Consider the following 23861-nt stretch of genomic DNA (forward strand, 5'->3'; position numbering starts at 1 on the left):
TCTGTGGCTCGAATGGTTCTTGAGAAACTTCGAAAAAAGCAGCGTCATGTTCAAGTGGATTTTGCAACTCAAAAAAATACCACGCAAATCTAAAAAGATGAGAAAACTGCAACATTTCCTTATCGATGGTTCACTTTCTAAAAAGGCATTTAGTTCTCTTTGGAATGATGTAAAAACGAGCGTTCTTGCTCATTTTGCTTCCGAGAAACATGCTAAACGGGACGGAAAACGTGAAATTTTGCAATAATCTTACGCCACCCTTGCACAAAACGACGATAATTTTTCTAATTCCATAGACAACAGAAGACTGTATTTTTTCTACATCCCCCCCCCCCCTGAATTTAAAGCTGGATCCGCCCCTGATCAGGACCAATAGAGCAAAATCAGTTTATTGAATGTTGTGGAAAGCAGTTGTAATCCCCATTTAAAGTGACTTTTTCAAAAAACCTTTGGCAAATGTGATGAAAGCCAAATTGCACCTTAAAGCTTCAAACACCTCCCAAAAATTGAGAAAAATATAACTAAATAAAAACTAGCAGGATTAATAGAGCAAAGTTGCTTCCATTGAATGTTCCAGAAAGCAGTCTTCTGGGCGAATTTGGGAAAATAGGGAAAACGGATTTTTTTAAAAACGTTTGCAAATGTGGTGGACGCTAAATTGTACCTTGAAGCTTCAAACTTAAAAACTCCCAATAATTGAAGGAAAATGGGACTAATCCAAAAGTTGCCTCTATGGAACGATTTCGAAACCATCACTCAAGCAAATCCCCATTCTGAGTTTTGAGCTTTTTAATACTCGCTCACAAACTTTCCAATCTAAAGGAGCTTGCATCCGACCAACAACTATATGCACTTTTATAATAAATATAAGAGTTGAAAAAGCTAACTAGAAACTGAAAAACTTTTCGTATTCCACTTTCCTGTGCACCAATTTCAGAGGAACTTTGGCGAAATAGTTTAGCAACTTTGCTCATAATTATTATTCATATTAAGGGCACAAAATCAAGGTCTGTCTAGTGCTGCAAACCAAAACTACCATTTGCTACTGTTGCCGGATATTGACTGGAATTGTTCTATTCAGGTTCCTATCGCTCTGGTGTTGGTACCTCAGCTTCAGTGCAAACAGCTTATTACTGTGAAGTAACTGACGCTATGAAGGTAACGCAAGGTGGTGGTACTGATGATGAACTCATTGATGTAGTTGAAATGACCGTTGCTGAAGTAAAAGATTACGTTACTCAAAGAGATGTTGTAAACAGCCCTCCTAGTTTTCTGTTTGGTATTTACTGGTTTCTTTTAAACAAAAGCTCTAAATATTAATTTGATTTAATAAATTAACGCAATACATTGTTAAGCAAAACAACATGCATTTTTGAAATATTTCAAATATTTAACACAGATTATCGTTGTTCTCACTTAGAGTTTATAAATCGCTTTAGAATTCAGCACTTTAAAACAGATGCCATTTGAACACTTGGAGCTTATTCCTATGTATTTTGCGTTAAACAGTATTGGAAGGACATTTCCAAAGATATTAAAGGACCAATATTTCGTACGCTTTTTAGATTTCGTCTCTGTGAATTATTTTTATTGTTAAAGTTGTTATTGTTGATAAATATATTAACTTATAAGTTGTTAGTAATTGTTTCATTCAACCTCCTTCCTTGTTTTCCTTTCTTTCATATTGAATTAGACAACCGACGTCTTGTAAGTCGGATGTTTACTTTGGAGGGTAAAAACGTAACGCTCAGTAGATTAAACCATTTAATGTTGGAAACCATAAAATAAATTACATATTATTGAAATCATAGGAAACTTAAGGTATTAATCTACGGTGTAAAATATGACTTTGGTCGTACATTTCTTTCTGAGAACTATTGGAACATTGATTGGGTGTCAGTCATAGTTGTTTTCCGATATGTTTCAAACTATTTTTTGACTGCGATATTATTTGTCTATATCTAAATCACCTACTGACTACGCTACTTCACAATAATATTGATGATGTCTGCTTCTAAAGTTGTTGTTTGTTTGTGTCTATTTAAATTCACTTTGAATAGATAGGTACTACTTACAGACGAAATAAATTTTATAAAAATTCAAGTTGGATGAAAAGTCAGCATTTAAAAGCACATTTCACTTTATCACTCTTGCTTAACGCGGGCTAACAAAATTTTTGATATCAACCATAAACGTTAATGGTTAACATTACCTAAGAGTTTTCGAGCCTATGTGGTCGTAATCTAGTGATATTGCTTCTGGATCCAACGTTTCGCCTGCATTTACAATTGACTTCATTAAATGCGATGTAGCAAGTATTAAGGATCTTAAAGCCTCCCAGCTCGAAAATTATATTCAGTAATGATGAACCTATTTAGTAGCATTGCATCCATTCAAAAAATATAATTACTTCTAAATAAACAATTATAACAAATAACGTATTATATAAATAAGTACCTATATAAATGATTGTTTCGCCAAATTGCTCAACCAATGGGTCTCCTGAAATATGCAAATATTAAAAAAAATAAATAGCACATATTCCTATCGCCTTATACTATGTAAAATAATGAAACATTAATTGGCTGATTTTTGTACCCACTCCTATCACTTGTGTGCCTAGCATTCAGCGCAAAAATATTGGAATTTCATATACTTTCTAAGGGCTAAAACATGATAAATAAACTTTATTTTCGTAATAAAGGAACGAACATTTATGTAACATTCATAAGTTTGTTTATAAATCTACTATCTGCAGCTATTTTATAAGTTTATTTGGGAATATGTACCTAGAGAGTATGTTAGATAGCTCTTTGGAGTCTCATAATAGTAATAGAACTATGTAAGTAGTTATGATATAATGGTATATACAGTTAGATCGCCACTAAAAGTAAGTGCTTGTTAATATATTTTTTAAATTGCAGTCAGATTTAATTAAAGTTACTGAATGATGTACATTTGTAGAGTCTGTATAATTGTTCTTTCACTATTTTAAATTGAATTTTTTAAATATCCATTCCTTGCCTGTCTGAATACGTGATTTATTTATCTGCCAATACACGGCTTTCTTAATACCTGCCAATAAAGTAAGGACATTCCGCCATAAAGAAAATTCTATGAATAATTTACTTAGTTGACGAATTGGGTGCTAGGGATATTAAATGAAAAATCTTCTGTCTTGCATTATAGTTTATTCCTTACTTTTTTGGCACAGTAATCTATAATTTGTGCAGTGAGGTAAAGGAGCAGTTAAGGACGATAGGGGTTTTATTTAAATGGTCTATTTGGGGTCAGTATCATCGGGCATCATTGAAGGGGTTTGCGATGGGGTCATAAGCTCGTCATCATCAAACATGGGGTTCTTTACCTCGAGCGGACCTTCAATCTGTAAGATATTAATATGTAAATGAATGTAATCAGTAGATTTTATATGGTTAGAAAGATAAATGGATATGCCTTATTAAAAAGATGATGTAAAACTATGTATTTTTTATTTGTTTACTCGTTTTACTAGGGGGGTATTGATCAAATGATCTAATCGAGGGCCCCTAAATAAATGTTGTCTTATATCTTCAGTGGTTTTATATATTCTAGTTCCACTTTTGCGTAGGTTGTAAATTTGTAATTACTTCTCCAGGTTGGGATTTTCAGACCGTTCTTAAAAAGAGTTATTTTCATAAATTTTGTTTCATCGTTTATTGGATATATGATTTGAGTCTCTATATGAACTTCTAAATTCATGTTTTCTTTATAAACCCTTAGTAATGAATACCAAACAGTTTAAAAAAAATACACAGCAGTTTCAAAATTATTTTTCCAAAGTCAAAGGGAGTTTGTAAGTCATTAGTAAATTTATATTTAAATTCAAATTTTATCTTTTGATCTAAAATGTATTATTAAATATATAGTCGTAACATCGAGGAATTCGAAACATTTGTAATATCGAGAAATTGATAATAACTTGTGGCAGATCTTAGATTGTATTTACTATTTAATTACTGTTTGAATGCACTTCAAATTAAATACATACATTTAGTTATAATAAGAAAGTAAATCTAAAAAAACCCTACTTGTAAGTACATTTCACGGTGGAAAACGCTTTAAAATCGCAAAAAAACGATTTAATTGCCAATAATTGAAATTACTACTACAATAAGTGTACCTACTTTAAAATATGCAATGAAATATATCTAGAAATTTGAGTTTTATGCAACTAAAATAAAACATATTATGGTTTCTCATTATTATTACGTTATTAGATGTGTGAAATTCTCTAAGTGAAAGCATTAATTAATTAAACCGAAACATGGAATTAGTTAAGAACTTTAACGAACAACTGAAATGGGAGCAGGATTATTGTTTATTTTATAAATTTAGCAAAGGATTTAAGTCATTTAAATAAATACTTAAAAATACGTAAATGATAATTTTTATATTTGAGCCGTTTTATTTGAAAGTAATGTAAGTATATTTTGAAAAAGTTTTCCCAAAAAAAATTAAAGATTGAAATGATTGATTTTTTATCATATTTAACATGTATCCATATTTCTTAAATTATTCAAGTGCAAAACCTTAAGTATATCCATATTAAATAAAATACACTTAAACCACTTTCAAAGAAAACGGCTCATATAAAACATTATTCTACAAATGTTCTTAGTTTTCACCTGAAGAGCAATAATTAGAAAATAATGCGGGTTTTGAAAAACGCTGTTGGTTTTTGGATCATTGTTAGACAACCAGTTGATAGAGCCTTAAACTGCGCCTTTTTTTAAAATACAAAACATCATTTGTGAAAAATTTTCAGTTTTTACTAAAAGTAATTAAACTTAACAAATTATCTTTTCACTAACTAAAGTTTTTTTACAGCTTTCCAACAGGTCGGGTGTTTCTTTGTGCCGTATGAATCGCGTTCTTAGATAAAAAGAATAGTGTAAATATTACAAATACAAGTGGGGTAGTATATTCTGTCTGCATACTGCAGGATTAAAGTTTTCAATTCGAAGTAGACTTTAAGTACGATGTGGACTTTTGGAAGATCAATGGGTAGAAAATGGAGGATGGGGCGCCAGCTTGCAGCAAGCTGGTAAGGATTTTTCTCATCTATAAATTCTCTAGTTTAAACCGAGTTTAATTTTTCGAAAAGCAGCTGAAGTTTTAGGCATTCTTTAAATTTATTATTCTTAATGGCTTGGAACAAATTTCGTGCAGTACTAAACATATTTTGTTCTTTCTTTTCAGGTGGCACGGGGCAGCGTTCGGTAAGTTTAGCATTACTTTTCCCTTGGTTGATGTAGATGTAGAAGTAGAACTTTCAGTCCTATATTGTTGACTTGTATTTTATAATTTTGTTGCATATTTGTATTCACCGAGATATACTTCGGATTCTAGCTAGGATTTTTTCATTTTCAAATTATTAGTCAGAGTTTCAAACTATCAGTCACATTTTATACGTTAACCGTTAAACGAGATTTTCTGTAGGAGACTTTTCTGTTTTATATGAACTCTTACACTTTTTTCTGTCGTAATAGCCAATTTTTTAAATTTTTAGTTGCTTCCCTCTGTGGTTTACACCCTAATTTAAACGGTTTTTGAATTATCAATAATTCGGCTTGATTTTTTAAATTCAGAATCATTTTCACCCAGGTTTTCAACACTAATTAGCCAGATTGCCTTCTGCGGAAACTTTTTATATGAACTTATAAAATCTAAATATAAATCGGGCGTGATCTGCTGCGCGCTACAATTTTTATTGTCGTCTAAGAAAGTTTGCGATCTGATTGATGTTTTTCTCTTATTTAGACCCTCATTTAAATGGTTTTAAAATTGTCAATAGGGACCGACCGATTTTTGAAATTAAAACTCTTTTTCACTCAGTTTTTCAGCATTAATAAGTCAGGTTTTCTAATATGGACAATTTTCATGTAAATCGTCAATATATAAATATAAAAGAACCGTGTTCTGCTGTGAACTACACTTGTTAATGTATAGGAAAGTCTGCGATCTTATTAATATTTTTCTCCGATTTAAACCCTAATTTAAACGATTTTTGTCTTCTCAAAGGGGACGCTCATTTATTCAACTTTAACTAGCCAGGTTTTCTACTGTGGAATAATTTTACTTGAACATCTAAAATGTAAATAAAAGCGAGTGTGTTCTGCTCTGTGAACTACCTATACTCTTTATTGTCGTGTAAGAAAGTTTGCGATCCTATTATTAACGTTTGATGAACTCTGATGTACACCCTAATTCAAACGGTTTTTTATTTTTAATAGAGACCGATCGATTTTTTAAATTCAAAATTTTTTCACTTTGTTTTTCAACTTTCACTAGCCAGGTTTTCTACTGTGGATAGTTTTTATATGAATATTTAAAACATCAGTATAAAACGGGTGTGTTCTGGTGTGTACATCACATCAGAACATGTGTTTTTCTAGCAAATGAGCTAGCTTGACCTTTGCTAACACTTATTATTAGTTTTTTTTTTCAAAAAAATCACTTCTTTAACAAAGTTCACGATTCTCCACTTTCAACGACCAGAAAAGGACATTTTCGGAGGATATGTCACTATGAAAAAGTGTTAGTAAAGTGTGTTAGAAAAAGTGTTAGTAGCCTAAAATCAGTTTATTCTTTCCATGAATTAAACGCGAAATTAAACGGTTCTGGTATCTATTCTCAATAAGAACAGTTCTTCAAAAGTTTTGAATCAATTTTTTCAATTCTAGTTCAATTTGTTGCTCAATATTAACTAGTCAAATTTTCCACATTAAACTGCTTTATTATATAAAATAGGCGTCTGCTGCTGCAAACACACCTTCAATTATCTCCGGAGCAAATATATCAATTATTAGTTAATTAGACTAGAATTTAAAAAATATAGAAATGCGAAAGATGTCGCAAAAGCGCGCAAATAAATTGCTTAAAATCTATTCGATTTTAAATTATCGAAATTGATAAATGATTGATTTTTTTATTTCTGCATTGATTTCTATTTATCAGATTGTATAACAAATAAAGTTATTATTTTACATCTTTTTGCATGATAAATGAAACCTATACTGTGGCAATAAAATTAATTTATGTTTATATTTTTATTATATTATTTTTACTTATAAATTTGGAGCCATAAAGTTAGTCATGGCTGTACTTTACTTACCGAAGCCAGTCCTGGACATTCGTACACTGTATAATTTCCTTCATCGTCTTCGTCTTCCTCGGTGTCGGATTGAGATCCATGTCCATGAGGGTTTCTGCAAAAAATATTCAAGTCTTTAGTAAATATATTTAAAATCTCGTTGTTAAAAGTATATCTAATATTTCCACAACATTTAAAAGCAGGGTAGTTATTTGAGCTCAGCATATTAGGTTTATAAAATTAGCTCTCTGTTAAGAAAATCTCATTTAATTCCTTAAGCAAATTTTCAAAGTGCAGAAATCCTTGGTGTGTTTCAATTCATAAAATCCGACTTGTAATAGAAGCCTGACTTGTTCTTCTATAAAGCTAATTTACTAAAGTCGATGTGACAAAGAGACACCGTTTAGTTCAGTCCCTTTGTGAATGTAAAGTTTGTATTTACTTAAAGCGAGAGCTTCATTCTTCATTCATATTACTTGTGCGAACTGACCCTATAAAATATGTACTTTGTAATATTTTTTTTATTTAGGCGAATTGTTGAAAGACTTATTTTATGGACCTTAGTATCAATCTGGGAACTTGTTTTGTTTATTGGTATATTATGAAAATGTTCTGCTTACCGCCCCATAGCAATAATTTGCTGCTTCTGGTGCTGATAGTGGTACATTTGAGCCGATTGAGCTAGTCTTCGATCGCCTGCTTCATCCCTTTCCTTTTTCTCGAACTCCTTATTTGGACCCACGATTCCATAAGATGGATAGTCGGTGTCTTCAGCATTTTTTATGTGCTTTTGCAAGCTGAAAAGAATCCACATTTTAAATTAAATGTTCAAAATTCGAAAACCGAAATCGTTGAAGAACAAATACATTGTTTTTCACTTTGAAAATTCACTAGAGCACTTTTTATTACCAAATGTGAAAATAAGAACATATAAATAAAGAAAAGTAATCTATTAGTCGCAACGCTTGTAAGTAATCGTTCTGTATCGGCATATAAAGCGAACGAATTGGTGCGACACGGTTGACAAATAGAAAGATACTTTTCCGTCTAATGACTCCCCAAAGAGTCTTTATAGGAAATTGCTTTTTTGTTGGAAACATTGTCAGGCGAAAGTTCTGGCATGCCATCTCCATGTCGGGGCACATTCTTTACACAGAGCATTTACCGTAAATCAAGACGATAAACTAAACATTTTTATATTTTGAAGGTAAAATAATCACATTCTCTAACTTGGTGTCTTTTTCAAGTGATTTGACAAATAATTTATTTGGCTAAAATGAAAATTGAAAACATTCTCTGAATAAATGTCTATGCCATTATTTTATAACGGTTTTTTGCATTTTAAATCGTAGAAAATCGTGCTTGAAATTTAAATTGAAGAGAACATAAATAACAAACAAGAAACATCCCGAATAAAACTAATGAAATATTTTGAGTTGGCCAAGTAACAAAAAGTAGCAAGTTAAATAGTCGTAATGTTTGTCGTAATTACTGATCTTTGTAATAAAAATAATATTTTTTTTTATCAAAAAGTCTAAATTTTGAGGCAAAGACACAAATTTGTAAGCATACACCGTTAAAACAATGTAGAACTTATGTAGTTATGTAAATGCGTCTTGCTTATCATTTTTGTTCATGATAGCATCAGACCATAGTGTTTTCGCTTTTCATTCCCTTGAAATATTTGTGTAAAGTAGGAGGTTTTTCTCACAGCTACTGGAAAGACAATTAAGTATGAAAGTAGTTTGGTTCAATAGGTTTATTTATCGGATATACCTAAATTGAACTGTTCTGCTTCACTATTTGCCAGAGTTTTTCCTGTTTATTCCTAAAACTGGAATTATAAGGTAGGGACATGAAATGAATTCTAGTTTTTTTATAAGTAAGGTTTTTCAAACTCTTCTAAGTCAACAGTGAAATTTTAGAATATCTGCATGTTTAAAGCAGCAGGATCATCTGGAATTATTCAAAAATATTAAATCAAACACTGCAAATATTTATTTTACTGTTCAAATCAGATTAACAAAGAATACGAGCTCTTGATCTTAATATTCTCACTCTTAATCTCGATACTCCTTGTAATTTCTCTCGATATAATACCAATTCGCTTGTTTAAATCTATTAAATTTAAACATTTTCTTAAATGCAATGTCCGATATCTAGTAAGTCCCCTGTCTGAATGAAGTTAAAAAATATAAACTGTAATTTTCTCCAAACGATCTGTTTCCAATGAAGCAAAATTTTGATCGCCTTGCATGAGCCAATACAAAGAAATTAGCATATTTACTTTGTAAGAATTTACATTTTTCCCTTGGAGTATATGCATAAGGTATTACTAGTTCAATTGAACAGTGGATGGGTTTTCCACTTACAAACTGACAACAAAATCTACTATTTCAAACCCGTCAAGAACTGAAGTTAGAATGCATTTTCTATAAAATCCGGGAAATTCATAAAAATCCCACAAGTTACAAAAGTAGTTTACAAAACATTATTATAATCATTGAGTAAACAGAAATCAATCGATTCAATAATATTATCCAATATCGAGGCTTTCTAGGGGATTGAGTTTTTTGAAAATACTATTCGAGGTCGAGTTGCTGTGTTTCATTGTTCCAAATTCATCAAATTCATTAAAATACATTTTTAAGTGAGTAGCTTCACAGGAAGGAGTTGAAATGAAAAGAAAAAACCTTAGATTCTATATGCTTATATAAGTGGAGTTATTGGACACTGTGTGAATAACGAAAAGTTAAAACTGACGTATTACATACTTTAAATTAGGCCTGGGTAACACTGTGTTGAGTTGCGCTATTGAGATGATGCCGCTCTCTGAGTTAACGAGTTATAACTCATCGGTTCATGAGTTATAAGTGATTTATGCTGTACGAGACCCGAGACTGGAATTTTAACATCTAAAAAAGGGTTTTACTATTTTGTACAAACAACTAAAAAAAAGTAAGTAATCTAGATTTACCCAGCAACAGAACTGAGTCCAAAAAAAGTCGACGAGTTTTCTTGTAAAATCGATATATTATTTTTTTTGCATAAAAGATTCAGTTTGCGAGTATTTTACAGTAAAACGTTAGGAAAAACGCGGTTTTTATGTTTAGAGACAGTGTTGTGTAGAAATATTCACCTAAAAGTGAAGAAACTCCAGTTTCCAAGAGTTTTTCAAATGAATGATTATAAACTTTCGCTTTTTCAGTTCGGGGCAATATTTTTCAGAAAAGACCTAGAAATAATGATGAGGGTTTTGTCCAAAATTCGAAACTGCAAAAAATTTTCCAAAAATTTTTGGAACGCGGTTATGGCGGCGAGTGTAGTAATGAAATGTATCTTATAATCTATAGTGAAGTAATAAAATGTATCTTATAATTTTTGACAGAAAATACCTGAACATTCAGTATTTTAAGAAAAACTAAAAAATAATCCGATTTTTGCGTAGAAAGAATTGCTTAATCGAAAGTTTGTTAGAACTGGAATGACCTGAAAATTTAAAGAAATTTTAAAAATCTTCAGAGGGATGAGGGCGGCGAATTTTCCAAATTATTTTTTGTAAAATTTTGCTCTGTAGTCGTTTTTTTTATCCTAATTACTTTCGGTAAAAACACGCAATCAAATTATTTGGTTTTGGTGCAAATTCGAAGCTGAAATGGGTTTTCTAAAGTTCTCTGCAAACCGATGAATGAGGCGAATTTTCTAGCAAAATTAATTTTGTAATTTTTAACTGAAAATACCCTATTATTTCAGAAAAGAAGATCATCAGAAAATTCTGTTTTTCCCGCTTCCGATTAAAAAATTTAGTTTTGTGATCGGTTTGAGAGAAAATCTTAATGGTGTTCGGGGAAAAACGAGAAGAATTTATTTTCGATTTTGCCTCGAATTCGACTCTGAAAAAAGTTTTTGTTAATTTTTTTTGCGTTAAAGACCTCCAGGTCGTCAGTACTTTTAAGTGAAACTCTACAAATAAAGCGTTTTTGAGTCGAAAGTAAAGGAAAAAAAATTGAGTTAAAACTAAGAAACCACATTTTTTTAACAAACTGTACAGTTAACAGTTAACATACTCTAGTTTTAAGAGGTATGGAGGTGACGAAATTTCCAAATAATCTGTTATAATCTTTCGCTTATTCTGTTCGTTTTTTGATAGAAAATTATTTGATTTTTGTTCAAAATTCGAAGGGATTTCAAAACTTTTTACAAAGCGACGAAAGGTTTCAAAATTTATTTCATAATTTTTCGCGGAAAATACCTTAAGATTGTCAGCATTTTTAAGTGAAACTTTAGAAAATTAACAGTAAGAAGAAGAGTAACTTTGCTAGAACTGGCAAATTCTGAAATTTTGAAGAAACTTTAAAATTATTATTAATAAATGGTCCTTAAAATTAATCTAAAAACAAGTAAAAAGTCATCAACATTTTCCCAGCAACGGAACTGAGTTGCGCCGGTGCGTTGAGTAGGCGCACCAAACCATTTGCGTAGCACTGCCCCAACTCCTAAAAATTAGAGTTACCCAGGCCTACTTTAAATCTATATTCAAATATAGAAATATTTTCTGAAGAACCCATAAAAGTGCAGCTAAAATGACTGCATACGTATTTATGAGTTTTAATGTTCTTCTTTAGAAATAAGATTTATTTAATGTACAATTGACAAAACAGTTATTTATCTAAAACCGAAAACATGAAAAATGCAAAGCACAGATTCAAATAAATAGAAAGTAACATCATTGTATGCATCAAGAGAATTTCCAGACTATGTCGATTTAAAAGTGAAATAAAAAACTCCTAATTCATCTTAAACCATATGGACTAGACGATTCTCTCAACATGTGAGATAATTAATAATAATCCATAATGGAGATAATTTGACTGTGTTGCTTTTCTTGTTGTTAAAACAATTTAACTAAGAAATTAAGTTGATTATTACTATTATACTTACGCATCTCTAGTCATCTGATAGAGTCTGCTTTTAACGGTATTCATAAAATCGGTCACATTTTGAAACATGCGTCACTGTTACGATACGACATGGATCCAACACTATTTGTCTCGTACAAGATGCCTCTCTAATCAAATAATCACTCTATGAAAAGACTAAAGCAAATACTTAAGGACTCAACATCGAAATAATTGTAAACTGAATGCGACGTGCCGAGAATTCATCACGAACTTTATTAATTCCCTCTACCACCCTATATGAAATACGGCTTCATTCCCGTCAATTTGAAATGTTATGAGGTGATAATTCTCATAAAAGACATATTTGTGTGGAACGTGGGCGGCATTCAAACTGACCACTAATTTTCAATATTTATATTTTATTATTTTGAAGCRGACAGGCACAATAATCCYATTGTCATACTCTTAAATTGAAATTCAGTTGTCGTATTATAATACGAAGTATTAAGTAATACGAGTATTTTAAAAATTTATGGTAAATTACTTTTGTGACTGTATTTTTAGCGCTTTTGTTTGCACAATAAAACAAACTAAAAAAACAAAAAAAATGTGTATGTCAATTATAATTAATTATAATATAAAATTATAATATATGCATATTTATTTTTAGATAAAACCCATCAAGTTGGGCAAGTAAAAATTCGGAATTAAGACCAGTGCTGCTCTTGAAGAATTGCTTAACTTTGCTGTTAATTTTTAATACTATTTACGATTTTAACTGGTAAATTATACAGGGTTATTAAAATGTTCGGTATCAAATTCATGTCTTCATGTTTCATGAACGAGTTTTGTTAAAAACGACGCTGCAACACATAACTTAATTGAACTTACTGTTTTTTGATAAATCAATTCGTCTGTTCAATGTTTTAGTGAAGGAGAATAAGTAGATTCAGATTTTCTATTTGATCTAATACATTCTTATACAAGCTTCAAAAATGTAATATTTGGCCAATTTGAGACATTTTAGAGCACTTTTTTAGAGAGCTCCTAATTTCCTTTCGTTTATGAAATAAACTTGTTTTTATTAGATTGGTTCACGAATCGAAAATTTCTGTTTTCTGGCCAATGAAAAACGCTAGACGATTTCTAAGACCTCTAATTTTCTTCGTTTTTTGGAGAGTTGAAATATAAAATTTATGTGAGTCATTAGAAGAACCCTGTATATATTATGGACAGAAAATAAAATAAGAAGGTTCAGAACGTGCAGGGAAAGTTCAAAACCTAATTTATTTTCAATCAAGTCTCATATTAGCAATTTTGCATGATAAGAAGAAGAAGTTGGTGTGTACACACTGGATGAAAATCAATCAAACAAGTTTTTTGTAATGAAGTGTGTATGTATTAGGTAAATAAGGACAAGTACTTTCGACAATTACGTGATCATCAGGGCCATCGTCAAAACAGAAGCAAATAACCCCAAGATTAGGTACCGAACAAAATATACCAAACAATGGTCAAAAAAATCGAAAACGGGTAAAAACTGGTTAAAACGGTGATGAAAATGAGCAAAACTACACATAACAAACTTACAAGAAACAGACCAAAGTTAAAATTAAAATTATAGTTCAAGATGATCACAGTCAATAAAAATTGATATAGAAATATAAATTAGAAAGAGATACCACAATTTCTAATCGGCTCACGTTGTATTTCTGGCATATTTCAATAGATTGTTTACAAAAAATTCACAGATCTAGTAACTGTTTTTCTCACTAAACCTGAAATAAATTCAGTTTACTGCTAATTAATTGAATATTTTTGAAATCACAATGAATATGCTTATTAACACATGATTAAAAGGTATTCGTTGAATATTTTATACTTGTGTTTATCAAATGAAAACATACAATATGTGCACTTTAAAATTTCAATAAAATATTTGGCATTAGTTTTTTTTCATTGTCATTTATCTTTCTATTTCGTGCTTAGCATGAAATCATTGAATCAATGAAACAAACGAAAAATAAAAAAAAAACGTTACATAGAACGAGTGTTATCTTTTACTCGGACATTAGGGAAATCATATCTTGTGACAAATAGTGATCGGAAATGTTAGGAAAAGTTGTAAATAATTTTTGTGTACGGATATATTAGATATTTTTATTTTAATTAACAATTATTAGGATTAGAGACAAAGTCGTTGCAGCTCTTAACAGCCAAATAATAAATAGGTCACTCTATAACACAGCCAAGTTATAATGTTAAATTTACAGAAATGTTGGTCGTTCTACTCTACATATAATTTTTATATTATTTTAATTATTTCTCTATGTTTCCTCTCGCTATATTTTACCAATATTATGCGCGTAAATATGAAAACTAGTACAAAACAGAAATACTGCATTGTCTACTATTTGCATGACTAAATTCTTTTGATTGTTGGAAATTGTGCATTGTCTTCCGGATAATTTACACATTCTGCAGCTTTGCCATGCATTCGTTTTGCATAAGGTATAAACCGGGTAAAACTGTTCTATCAAAACGAGAATCTATGTAAATAAAAAACATTGGGAAATAACATGATCTTATTTACTCGATAGGAGGAGCGCCGAAATTACAAGCGGCTAGCAGAAGTGTTTCTCTTTTCCATTAATTAGCACTGGTGGCTAAACAATTTCACTAATAAATACAGGAAGCCCAGAAAATAATACTTGTGTAACATTGAGATAGTCGGGGTGTCTCTGTGAAAAAATATCGTTTTGAGGAGATGAATTAAGCGACAATTCCGGGTTTATTGTTAACTGTTAACTCAATAATATGATAACTTCAACAATTTGAGGAAAAAGATGCAAATATACACATTCAAACTAGCTGGCGATCTGTTATAATTTGCTACTAGTATTATGGTTTTTAAATTGGTTACAAATTCCTTTTTATCTACTTCTGAGTTTCTTCTATAGATTCCATCTACAACTAAGTCAAGAATATTTTTATGTAGATTGAAACCTGATATACACAGAATGTTTTTATATAAAAAGTAGAGAACTCGTTGCTTGTACACTAATTTGAACTAAACTTGTTCACAATAGAAGCATTATTATCGCGATGGGAATTGAAGAAATTTCTCTAATTGTTACTACAGGCCGTTGCTAACCTGATAATCATACGCTTTCCTTTGATCGGGACGGCACGTGTCGACACTTCACAATTCTCAGGTTTAGTTTAGGCCAATCAATTAACATTACAATTTACTTGCTGGAGAAAATATGTTCTAAATATTACAACCTTTTTTTCAGCCATTTCAGTTTGTTTTGATTTAAGAACTCGCTTTTTGTATCGGTTTGAGGAAGCAATTAGAAAAATATTATATGAAAATGAAAAGGAAGATATGATATCAAAAACAGATGCATGCTTTGAATAGAAGTACGGCAAACAATTTATTTTTAGTTTAAAAAGTGGATAAATCACATATGCTTTTGAAGATGAATGATTATTGTTTGGGATTCTAAAGCTCCTGTGTGTCACTATTACACAAACTATTTCCAGTAATTTTTAAAAATTATTTAATGTTCGATATTCGCGAAGCGCTAGATCGGCAAAGTTCAAGCAACATTCTACGATTGGTTATACCCGGAAGGTACCATTAGAAGTAAAATAAAATTCAGTTTACGTAATTTAGTAAGTTAATTTATTCCTATTTTTCTTTCGGGAGCCGGCGAACAAGAAACAAGAAGTTTCTTGTTGTCTTGGATATTTTTAGCATAGCAAATAAGCATGAATTATTTGCTTGGAAAAGTAAAAGTTAGATATATAGGTATTCCACGTGCAAGTCCAACATCTTCGAACTAAAGTTTATTTTATAATTTTTTATAAGGAGTTGAATTATTTTCTGTGCGAACACTTGAAAGCTTACGTTCGAGTTTAATCGATTTATAGAATTTTAGGCTTTAGCTATGTGGTCCAGAGCTTTTAGATTTAATTACCTTTGTGTTGCAAAATATTACAATTAAATTAAAAAACGAAACCGTAAATTCATCATTAATTTAGATAAAAATTACTAAGAAACTTAACTAAGCTTCCTTAAAAACCGGAAAAGCTCAAGAAAGTTTCTAAATCGAACAGGCGCTTGATCAGATTACGATGCTTTTGTTTGGGGTAAACAAGGTCTAAAAGCGCCCAAAAATCCCCTTCTAAAGCATTAATAATGCTTAAGTGCAGATTCGGTCCAAATGTGTAACGCGCGTTTTTGAATAAAACAAACATAACACTATTGAGGGTGGTTTGGAAGAACTAGTACTTTAGCTAGAAGCTAAATATTTGAAAAATTTTGAATTGATTATTTGAGTGAGCCTAGTAGTTACACCTTAGTTACCCTGCATTTGTATGTCTATTAACAATCCTGTTGCTTTATGAGCTGTTTAAGCCACTGTTTCAAGCTCGATTTTCACAGTTTAAGAAGTAAACTTTTTAAATGTAAAAGCGCTTTCCAAACGGCGGGAAATTCAGCGGAAAAACGACTTTAAAGTCACTCGCGGCTGTTCAGCACAACTTTTCCCGGCCGACTGCCGCCATACGGAGTTTCCAGTGCGTTTCCTTGCTTTTGTTTTCCGTATCCGGGATTAGTGGGGTTTCAACACTTGATTTTCGTAAGTGGGTACTTGGAATTTGATATTTAATAGCTCGGATCTGCAGATAGAAATTAACTTCTCTATAGAAACATTTAGGATGAAATTTCTAGTTTAGAAAACTAGCAATATTTTATGTTGCAGTTTCAAAATGGAAACGTCTGTTTCAGGTTTATATTTAAAGCAAAGAAAGATGCAAAAATGCAGTAATTGAAACTTTGGTTTTGAATGCTAATTAGGGAAGTTTTAGAATTGATTTCCCGACTATTCAAATACAGAATACAGTTCCAGATTGGTGATGGGTTAGAATCGTATTTACATCTCAAAGTAAAATTAGCTTTTGCAATTCATTTTGTGCAGATTCCCTAAGCCACCTGGTTTAGCTACATTGAAGCGCTAATAACTAAAGGTGAAATTAATGATGTAGGTATTTAGCGATGCCGTGGAAGTTGTAGTTATTAAATACTTTTATTTAATGAAATATTAAATTGATTTCTACTTAAATTCGACTTGTAAAGATATCTTGGAGGGCGGGGTATGTATCTTAATTTTTATTTCTTTCAAAACGCATTTTATTTTTGTTTTAGTCAGCTTAGAAAATTGTTAATTAATAGCGCCAGTTTTCATACTGAAATTATATTTATAATATCATTTTTACCTACTGCTGGAACTCAAAACATTAAACAGATTTTTAACACAAATTTTAATTTCAAAACTAAATACGCTAAATAGAAACTTACTACGGAAACTGAAAATTGGCTGTGTTGAGTTTGTCGTTCCCGCTGTTTTTTCTTCGCTTTGCCCTTTTCTTAGCCCATAAGCGTAAAAAACGGCAAGGTTTTATTTTACACATTTCTGAATTTCATTCTCAATGAAAAATACCTCCACATATGGTGAAGACTTGTTTTCGATCAGCTTGTTTGCATATATGTTTATTTATTTTTTATACTTAAACTTAAAACGAACAGAATCATTATTTGAACCTTGAAGGGTCGCAATATATAATTGTTTTCAAACATATTAAATGTAAAACCAAGGACGGCTAACTCGCACTGCTTAATTAGAATAAAAGATTAGCGAATAACGGTGGAAAACTCCGGGAGTTCCAGGGAGAATACTATTATCCAGATAATGTGGTTTTAATGTGAACACATTTATTATTATTAAACAGTACATTCGAGGACAAGATGCAGCAATTTAAAAACTAATTTTATTTGGTTTATATTTAAAAACTCAACACTTATTATTTTGGACATTTCTCAGACCTTGTCAGACCCGACCGTAGACCGTCTATATAAAAATTTGATATATAAACATGTTCAACTAATACTTGACGTCAATCTTTAAATAAGAATTCTTATTCGAGTCTTATAAACCATAAAAACCAAGCACGTTTCCAGCAAATGGAATAAAAAATTGAACGGAATTCTCATTTTCGAAGAATTATTACAGCTTAGATTATTGGCAATAGAGTTCGGCATCTATTTGTGGATTCCATATTTACATTGGCTGAACTGGTCCCAATAAAACCTTGTTTTCAAAATACTGAAATAAACTTTTACTAATTAGAGTTTAAAGGCTTTAGTGTTATCATGATTTTCATTTTGCTAATGGAAAGTTTTGATCGAACTCATAATGACTAGCGACGATTTGAAAGTCAGATTCAAATTCAATATCTATACAAGTTATTGAATAGAAATTTTATTATGGTGTTATTAATTTGGCTTCTTTTGATTTTAATGGATAAAATTGGGCAACTGGCATGGAAAGTTTTTGAATATGGCTATTGGCTCATTAGCAAGCTCTTCCAGGACGGGTTTCGGACTTATTACTCGTCATTCTACGAAAATGTTTTAGTAGAAAATCACTATTTTGTGAAGATGAGTGTGATTAAAGTTTATTTTAATGGTTTTTGTTGAACAAATTGGCTAAAAAACACACGAGTTTCACAATATTCATTTTATCTTTCTTTACTTAATTAGGTTTAAACGCATTAAATCTGCATACTATTCTACTTTATATTTAAATAAATAATTTTGTTGTTAGTATGGTGGCGAAATACTATCTCACCGACATGTTGAGAAAAACAAGATTAAAGTCAGAACAGGTTGACTAAAGGTGCTTAAATGCGCAAAAGGTTCTAAGGTCCTTTAGAACAAGAAGTTGGATAGAAAGAAATATTTTTTATTGTAAGACATAAACAACACACACGTATTAACTTGTGTTTCTTTAAACTATTTGTGAATATGTTCTTTTTATTATTAGTAGTACATTTAACTTAATTAATGATCATTCATATTTGACGTAGTTTTCCTTTTCTGAAAATAAACGCAAGTTAAAGTGAGCTCTCCTTGCGTCTTACAATTTAAAAAAAATACGCTTTTCTTCTCAATTTCAGCTTCTTGTTCCATAAAATCTTATCTTGACCTCAACATTGATGAATCTGGTTTCTTCTTCTGGTGCCGTCTTCTACTGACGGTTGGCGGTCATTCTGGCTATCTGTATTTTGGAGGCCGCTGTGCGAAATAAGGATCTGGTACTTCTTCCATACCACTCTCTTAATCAGTCGAGGAAATCCTATGTATGCACGATAAACCCACATTTCAAAGGCTTCAATCTTTTTGCAATGCCGATCTAACAGCCATCCCTCCAGTGCATACAGCAAGATGGGAAATATGTGGTATTTGGCCAGGCGTAGTCGTAAACTTAGATTCTTAGTTGTATACACGTGAGAAGTATTGTATACACTGTTTCATTTTGAAAAATGCCCCATTCACGTTTTAAGTAACATCTTATAAACAGCCCATTATTTTGAAGGTTTTGTATTATTTTAGAACGTTGTACTTTATGAAAAGCCTCCTCCTAGGTTATAAAACAACACATGTATACTGGTCTATTCATATCTAAGCATCTCTGAGCCAGAACTTGCATGCTAAAGAGAGCATCTCTTGTTGGAGACAGTTTCTTCCCACTTTTTATATATTCTGTTTTCAATGACTTTGAGAAATTGTTTTAGTACATGGCTCAACAGGCTTATAGTACGATACTTTCTTGTTTTGGCAGCGTGACAAAAATGAACTTCAACCAGTCCTATGGCATTTTTCCTGATGTATATGGTGTTGAATGAATCAATGAGAACCCTGGTGACTTCTGCTAGTTTAAGATTATCAACATAGATACAGTCAGGGCCTGCAGCACTACCGTTTTTTGACTGACAGACCTGTATAATTTCCTCTTTTAAGATATTTGGACCAGTACTCGCCTCTTCGAAAACATGTTATTCAGGTCTGTCTTCCTGAAATAGTTGCTGTATGTAATGTTTCTATAGTTAACGAGATGAATATCTGTTAACTGAACTCTCGAATATCCAAATTCTAACTATCCAAAACTTTGGATATAACCGAATAAATTGTTTCAACTTCCGCATCAAATTAATTACGAACCGAAGTAGTTACCCTTAGTTCATCCTGATAATGTACAAAATGATTATTATTTTCCAAGAGCTTGGCGTGGGATGTAATTTTGAGGCAAAATGAATCCAACAAAAGCTAACAAGTTTGAACTTCCTGTTCCTATAACAACATTGGGTTGTAATTTTATTTTTTCTTCCTCTAATAGTTTCACACCAATACACAATTTCCATCAGAAAACTTCAAGCAACTTTATACTTGTAGATTTTTTATTCTTCTCTAAAAGCTACCAAAAGAGTTAGTTTTTAGCTGCAATTTCTTGAAATTGATGAGTTTTCTGGATTTTAGACCGTCCTGGAAAATAATTTATTTTTGACTAGTTATCATAAGACAGAAGATTCTTGTCGTGCCGGAATAAAATCTGAAAAAACTCAACAGTTGTACTCCTGACACTGGTTGATGCCTACATTAATGCCGCTATTAGCTAAAATTCTGCAATTTCCTAGACTAATCTTCAAATAGAATATGCAATTGTAATTCAATCCTTTGAAACTAGTTTCCAACTTGTTGAATTATCGCGCAAATATCTATCTTGTGCAAGTGTATGTCTCTTGCATTTCCGTTTCCGGAACTGAAAACTTTGCCAGACTTAATCGGTATTAGATGACTCCAACTCAATATGGTTTAAGGGAATCGTAGGCTCAAACAGTTTCAGTTCCAAGTTCGCTATAATCAATTAGGTTAAAAGTCTATTTATTCCCAAAATTTGGCCTGAGCGTTTACATCATATTGATGTGTGTAGGTACTAAACTATTTGTTAAGCTGGAAGCAACTAACGTTTTATTAAAACCAACATATTTGTACCCAGCAGTCAAAAATATCCGTTTAAGCACAGTTAAAATACCGAAAATCTTATCGTAATTAACACAGATACTACAAACGAAGTAAAGCAAATGTTCCCGCAGCTCAAATTTACTTCAGAGGTAATTTTTTTTGGCGCTTTAAAAACTATTGTGTGCGAGGGTTAAATTGCATGGCAGGTCTAATGATGTCTTAAGCGATAAACCATGTAAACGTGTACAATAGATGTTTTTGTTTGGTTTACGGCTGCTGTGTACTTGTAAAATAACGAAAATAGACATTTAAAATATTACAATATATATCAAAAATAGCAACGCAAAAATGAAGCAAATTTAATTCGTGGAAACTTATCTTTTAGGAATATTAACTTGATCAATTGACTTTTTCATGCAATTGTAGTTTGTAGTTTTAAGTAAGTTCAGATCGTTTTAATCAAAGTGTTCCACTATTTCTGAAGTTAGTTTCTTTCAATTTTTGTTTCATCTTGACCTAGTTAATCAGAGTTTGGCAAAGCTCCGGATTATTTTGGAGTATTGTCCTTGTTTTTCTTAACCTGGTTTTTGGTTGTAAGAAAATGTAATAGTCCTATAGGTTTATGGTTTTATTCCTATCTGAAATAGAAATCAGCTGCAACTCGATTATTTTTCAATGCGAATTAATCATGCTTTATTGTAGTATGCTTTTATCTTGAGTTAAAGTTTAAATACAATTTTAATTGCGCTTTACTGTTTCTGTGACTTTTACGAATTCATCCTCGATTCAATATTGCCTAATAAATATTTAAATTATAACATCTACCAAGTTTCTGATTTTGCAATTAAAAAGATTTTAATAGTAATATTTTAAATATATTTCTGAATCTTTGATTTGTATACATACTTATCTAAACTGAATTACGATTTTATTTATTAGTTTAATTATAAGTAAAAATAGATCTCGTAATATATATTTTTAGCATTTTTTTAATATTTATTTTGCAGTTAAAAAGCTGCAACTAATATTTAAAAATAACTTCTAAAGCATTGAATTATATTTTACCTAAACTTGATTATTATTGTATTTATTATACTTCTAAAGCATGTATAGATAAAATACCGGTTATCTAATAAAATATCTCGTAAATTCTTTTGAGTATTCATTACATAAATAAAAAAAAATATCTTTATATAACAGACCTACTTTTCCTAATTAGCAATTAAATCAGTCTTTTTTTCTTATGCTCTTATTATTTCTCTAATCCCTTTGGTGTTTTTTTAAATATCTGGTACTTGGCTGTTTCTTCAATTTAGTTTATTGAAATACATTTTAACATCCTGCACAAATATTTTGCTGCCAAAGCAGAGTCTCATTTAAGAAACTAAACCAGGACATTTTTGACGAAAAATTTATTTATAATTTAAAAAATCACTTTTTGTTACTTGCGTATTAGCGCAACTAAACTTTCTAAAACCTCGAAAAACAACAAACTTGCACCGGCCTTTGACTGATCGTATAATCATGCAACCTTTCCGCTTTTTTGCTTTCAGCTTTTCATCACAATCATTAAAACTAATTGATGCATTCAGTACACTACCAACCTTCTATCCGTAAGAAAAACCTATTCAAAGCGGATTCTTATTCAGGTCCGAATAGTTTTTCCTCGAGCAAAAGTATCCCGAACCCGATTTATCCACGGTCTGAAGGTCTCTAAATATAAGTAATGCAAATGGCAAAATTGTGTAGCGGCTCTTTCGAGGTCCTAGATTTATCACGGCCCATTTTCTAAAGGCTTTCAGATAAGAAAAGTAATTTATTTTGGCACTGGAAAAGGTCAGCTACTCTCAAATGGGCATAAATTCGGCAGCAATAATTTAATGGAAGTTTTATTTAAATCAAAGGTTACAGTTTGGGCTAGTAAACGTTCATTTTATTTGACAGGCTTAAAAAACCTTTAAGCGTTCCAAAGTAGTGTCTACTTTTATCATATCTTAGTGTGACTTTTATTGTCTGAACAATATAAATAAGTTAATAAAGTCGATATTATTTATTCTAAACAGAACTGCTGTCATTATATGCTTGAACAGTTTATTAAGCAACTGAAAATTGAGTAATCAAGAGCAAAAGAACGACGAACAACATGCAAATATAAGATAAAATAATCTTAATTTTAAACTATTCAAAAGTTACGAATTTCCTGAAAACTCACATTCATTGCTTTTGCTGTCCCAAACGCAACGGGAATTTTTTCGTGACCCATGCGCTGCTGAACTATACAATTCTTACCTGTTCCATTCTAATTAAGCTTAATTTTTAGTAGTTATTTTTAGTTATGAATTAAAAGGGAAGAGCAATTAGACGATTAGAGTTCACTAGCTTAGGCTCTCATAATTTTATATTATAAAGTCTACTCCTCCCCGCTATTGGAATTGTTTATATTAGGCTGGAAAAGCTGCTTTGTTCACGGCGATCGTCAGAACCAGTTTAATTCAGAATCCTGCCTTTAAAAATGTAAGCAACAAAAAACATGTAAACAGCAAAAAACTGGAATCGAACTGCGAAGCAAAGGAATTAGTCATCCAAAGGGCGACCAAGCAAATGATTCTATCATCAGATTGATTCTGTGGTTCGGTGTGTGAAACTGGTGAAAACTTCCGTATGGCATGATTTTTTTCCAAACGCAGAGCAAATGTTTAATTTCTTACGGGCAACGAACGAAATAAGTGGTAAGTTCTTACTGCTTTTATCCTGGTGTCTTACCGGGATATATATAGAGTAGTGGTGAGAAAAAAGTAACTAATCGGTATTCGAGTACTCGTTACTCATCAGGATCCGAAGTAACGAATACCGAATCAAGCTATGATTATTTTCATTTGCTTGTAAATATATGGGTATTTGTTTAAATGCTTGTAGAATATGAATAATTTATTTTATAAAAGTATACAAAGTGCAT

At 31.3% G+C, this 23861-nt stretch overlaps 2 protein-coding genes across 3 annotated transcripts in view; one reads left to right on the plus strand and one right to left on the minus strand.

Moving 5' to 3' along the window:
* LOC109534468 (uridine diphosphate glucose pyrophosphatase NUDT14) overlaps positions 1–1638 on the plus strand; it is a 3338-nt gene extending 1700 nt beyond the window's left edge. The window contains exon 2 of the mRNA XM_019900149.2: positions 1082–1638. Within this exon, the coding sequence (XP_019755708.1) occupies positions 1082–1320 (239 nt within the window). The 3' untranslated portion in view covers positions 1321–1638. The remainder of the gene's footprint in view (positions 1–1081) is intronic.
* Positions 1639–1751: 113 nt separating this feature from the next.
* The window catches only part of LOC109534465 (protein cab-1), a 69264-nt gene continuing 47154 nt past the window's right edge, over positions 1752–23861 (minus strand). For both annotated transcript variants that reach the window (XM_048669012.1, XM_048669011.1), the window contains exons 11-13: positions 7756–7932; positions 7157–7250; positions 1752–3385 (exon numbers count right to left, since the gene is read on the minus strand). In XM_048669012.1, coding sequence (XP_048524969.1) covers positions 3281–3385; positions 7157–7250; positions 7756–7932 — 376 coding nt within the window. In that variant the 3' untranslated portion in view covers positions 1752–3280. The remainder of the gene's footprint in view (positions 3386–7156; positions 7251–7755; positions 7933–23861) is intronic.

This window comes from Dendroctonus ponderosae, unplaced genomic scaffold (genome assembly GCF_020466585.1).
Source record: "Dendroctonus ponderosae isolate FM_Combo_2020 unplaced genomic scaffold, Dpon_F_20191213v2 Dpon_F_20191213_8, whole genome shotgun sequence".
Taxonomy (NCBI): Eukaryota; Metazoa; Arthropoda; class Insecta; order Coleoptera; family Curculionidae; genus Dendroctonus; species Dendroctonus ponderosae.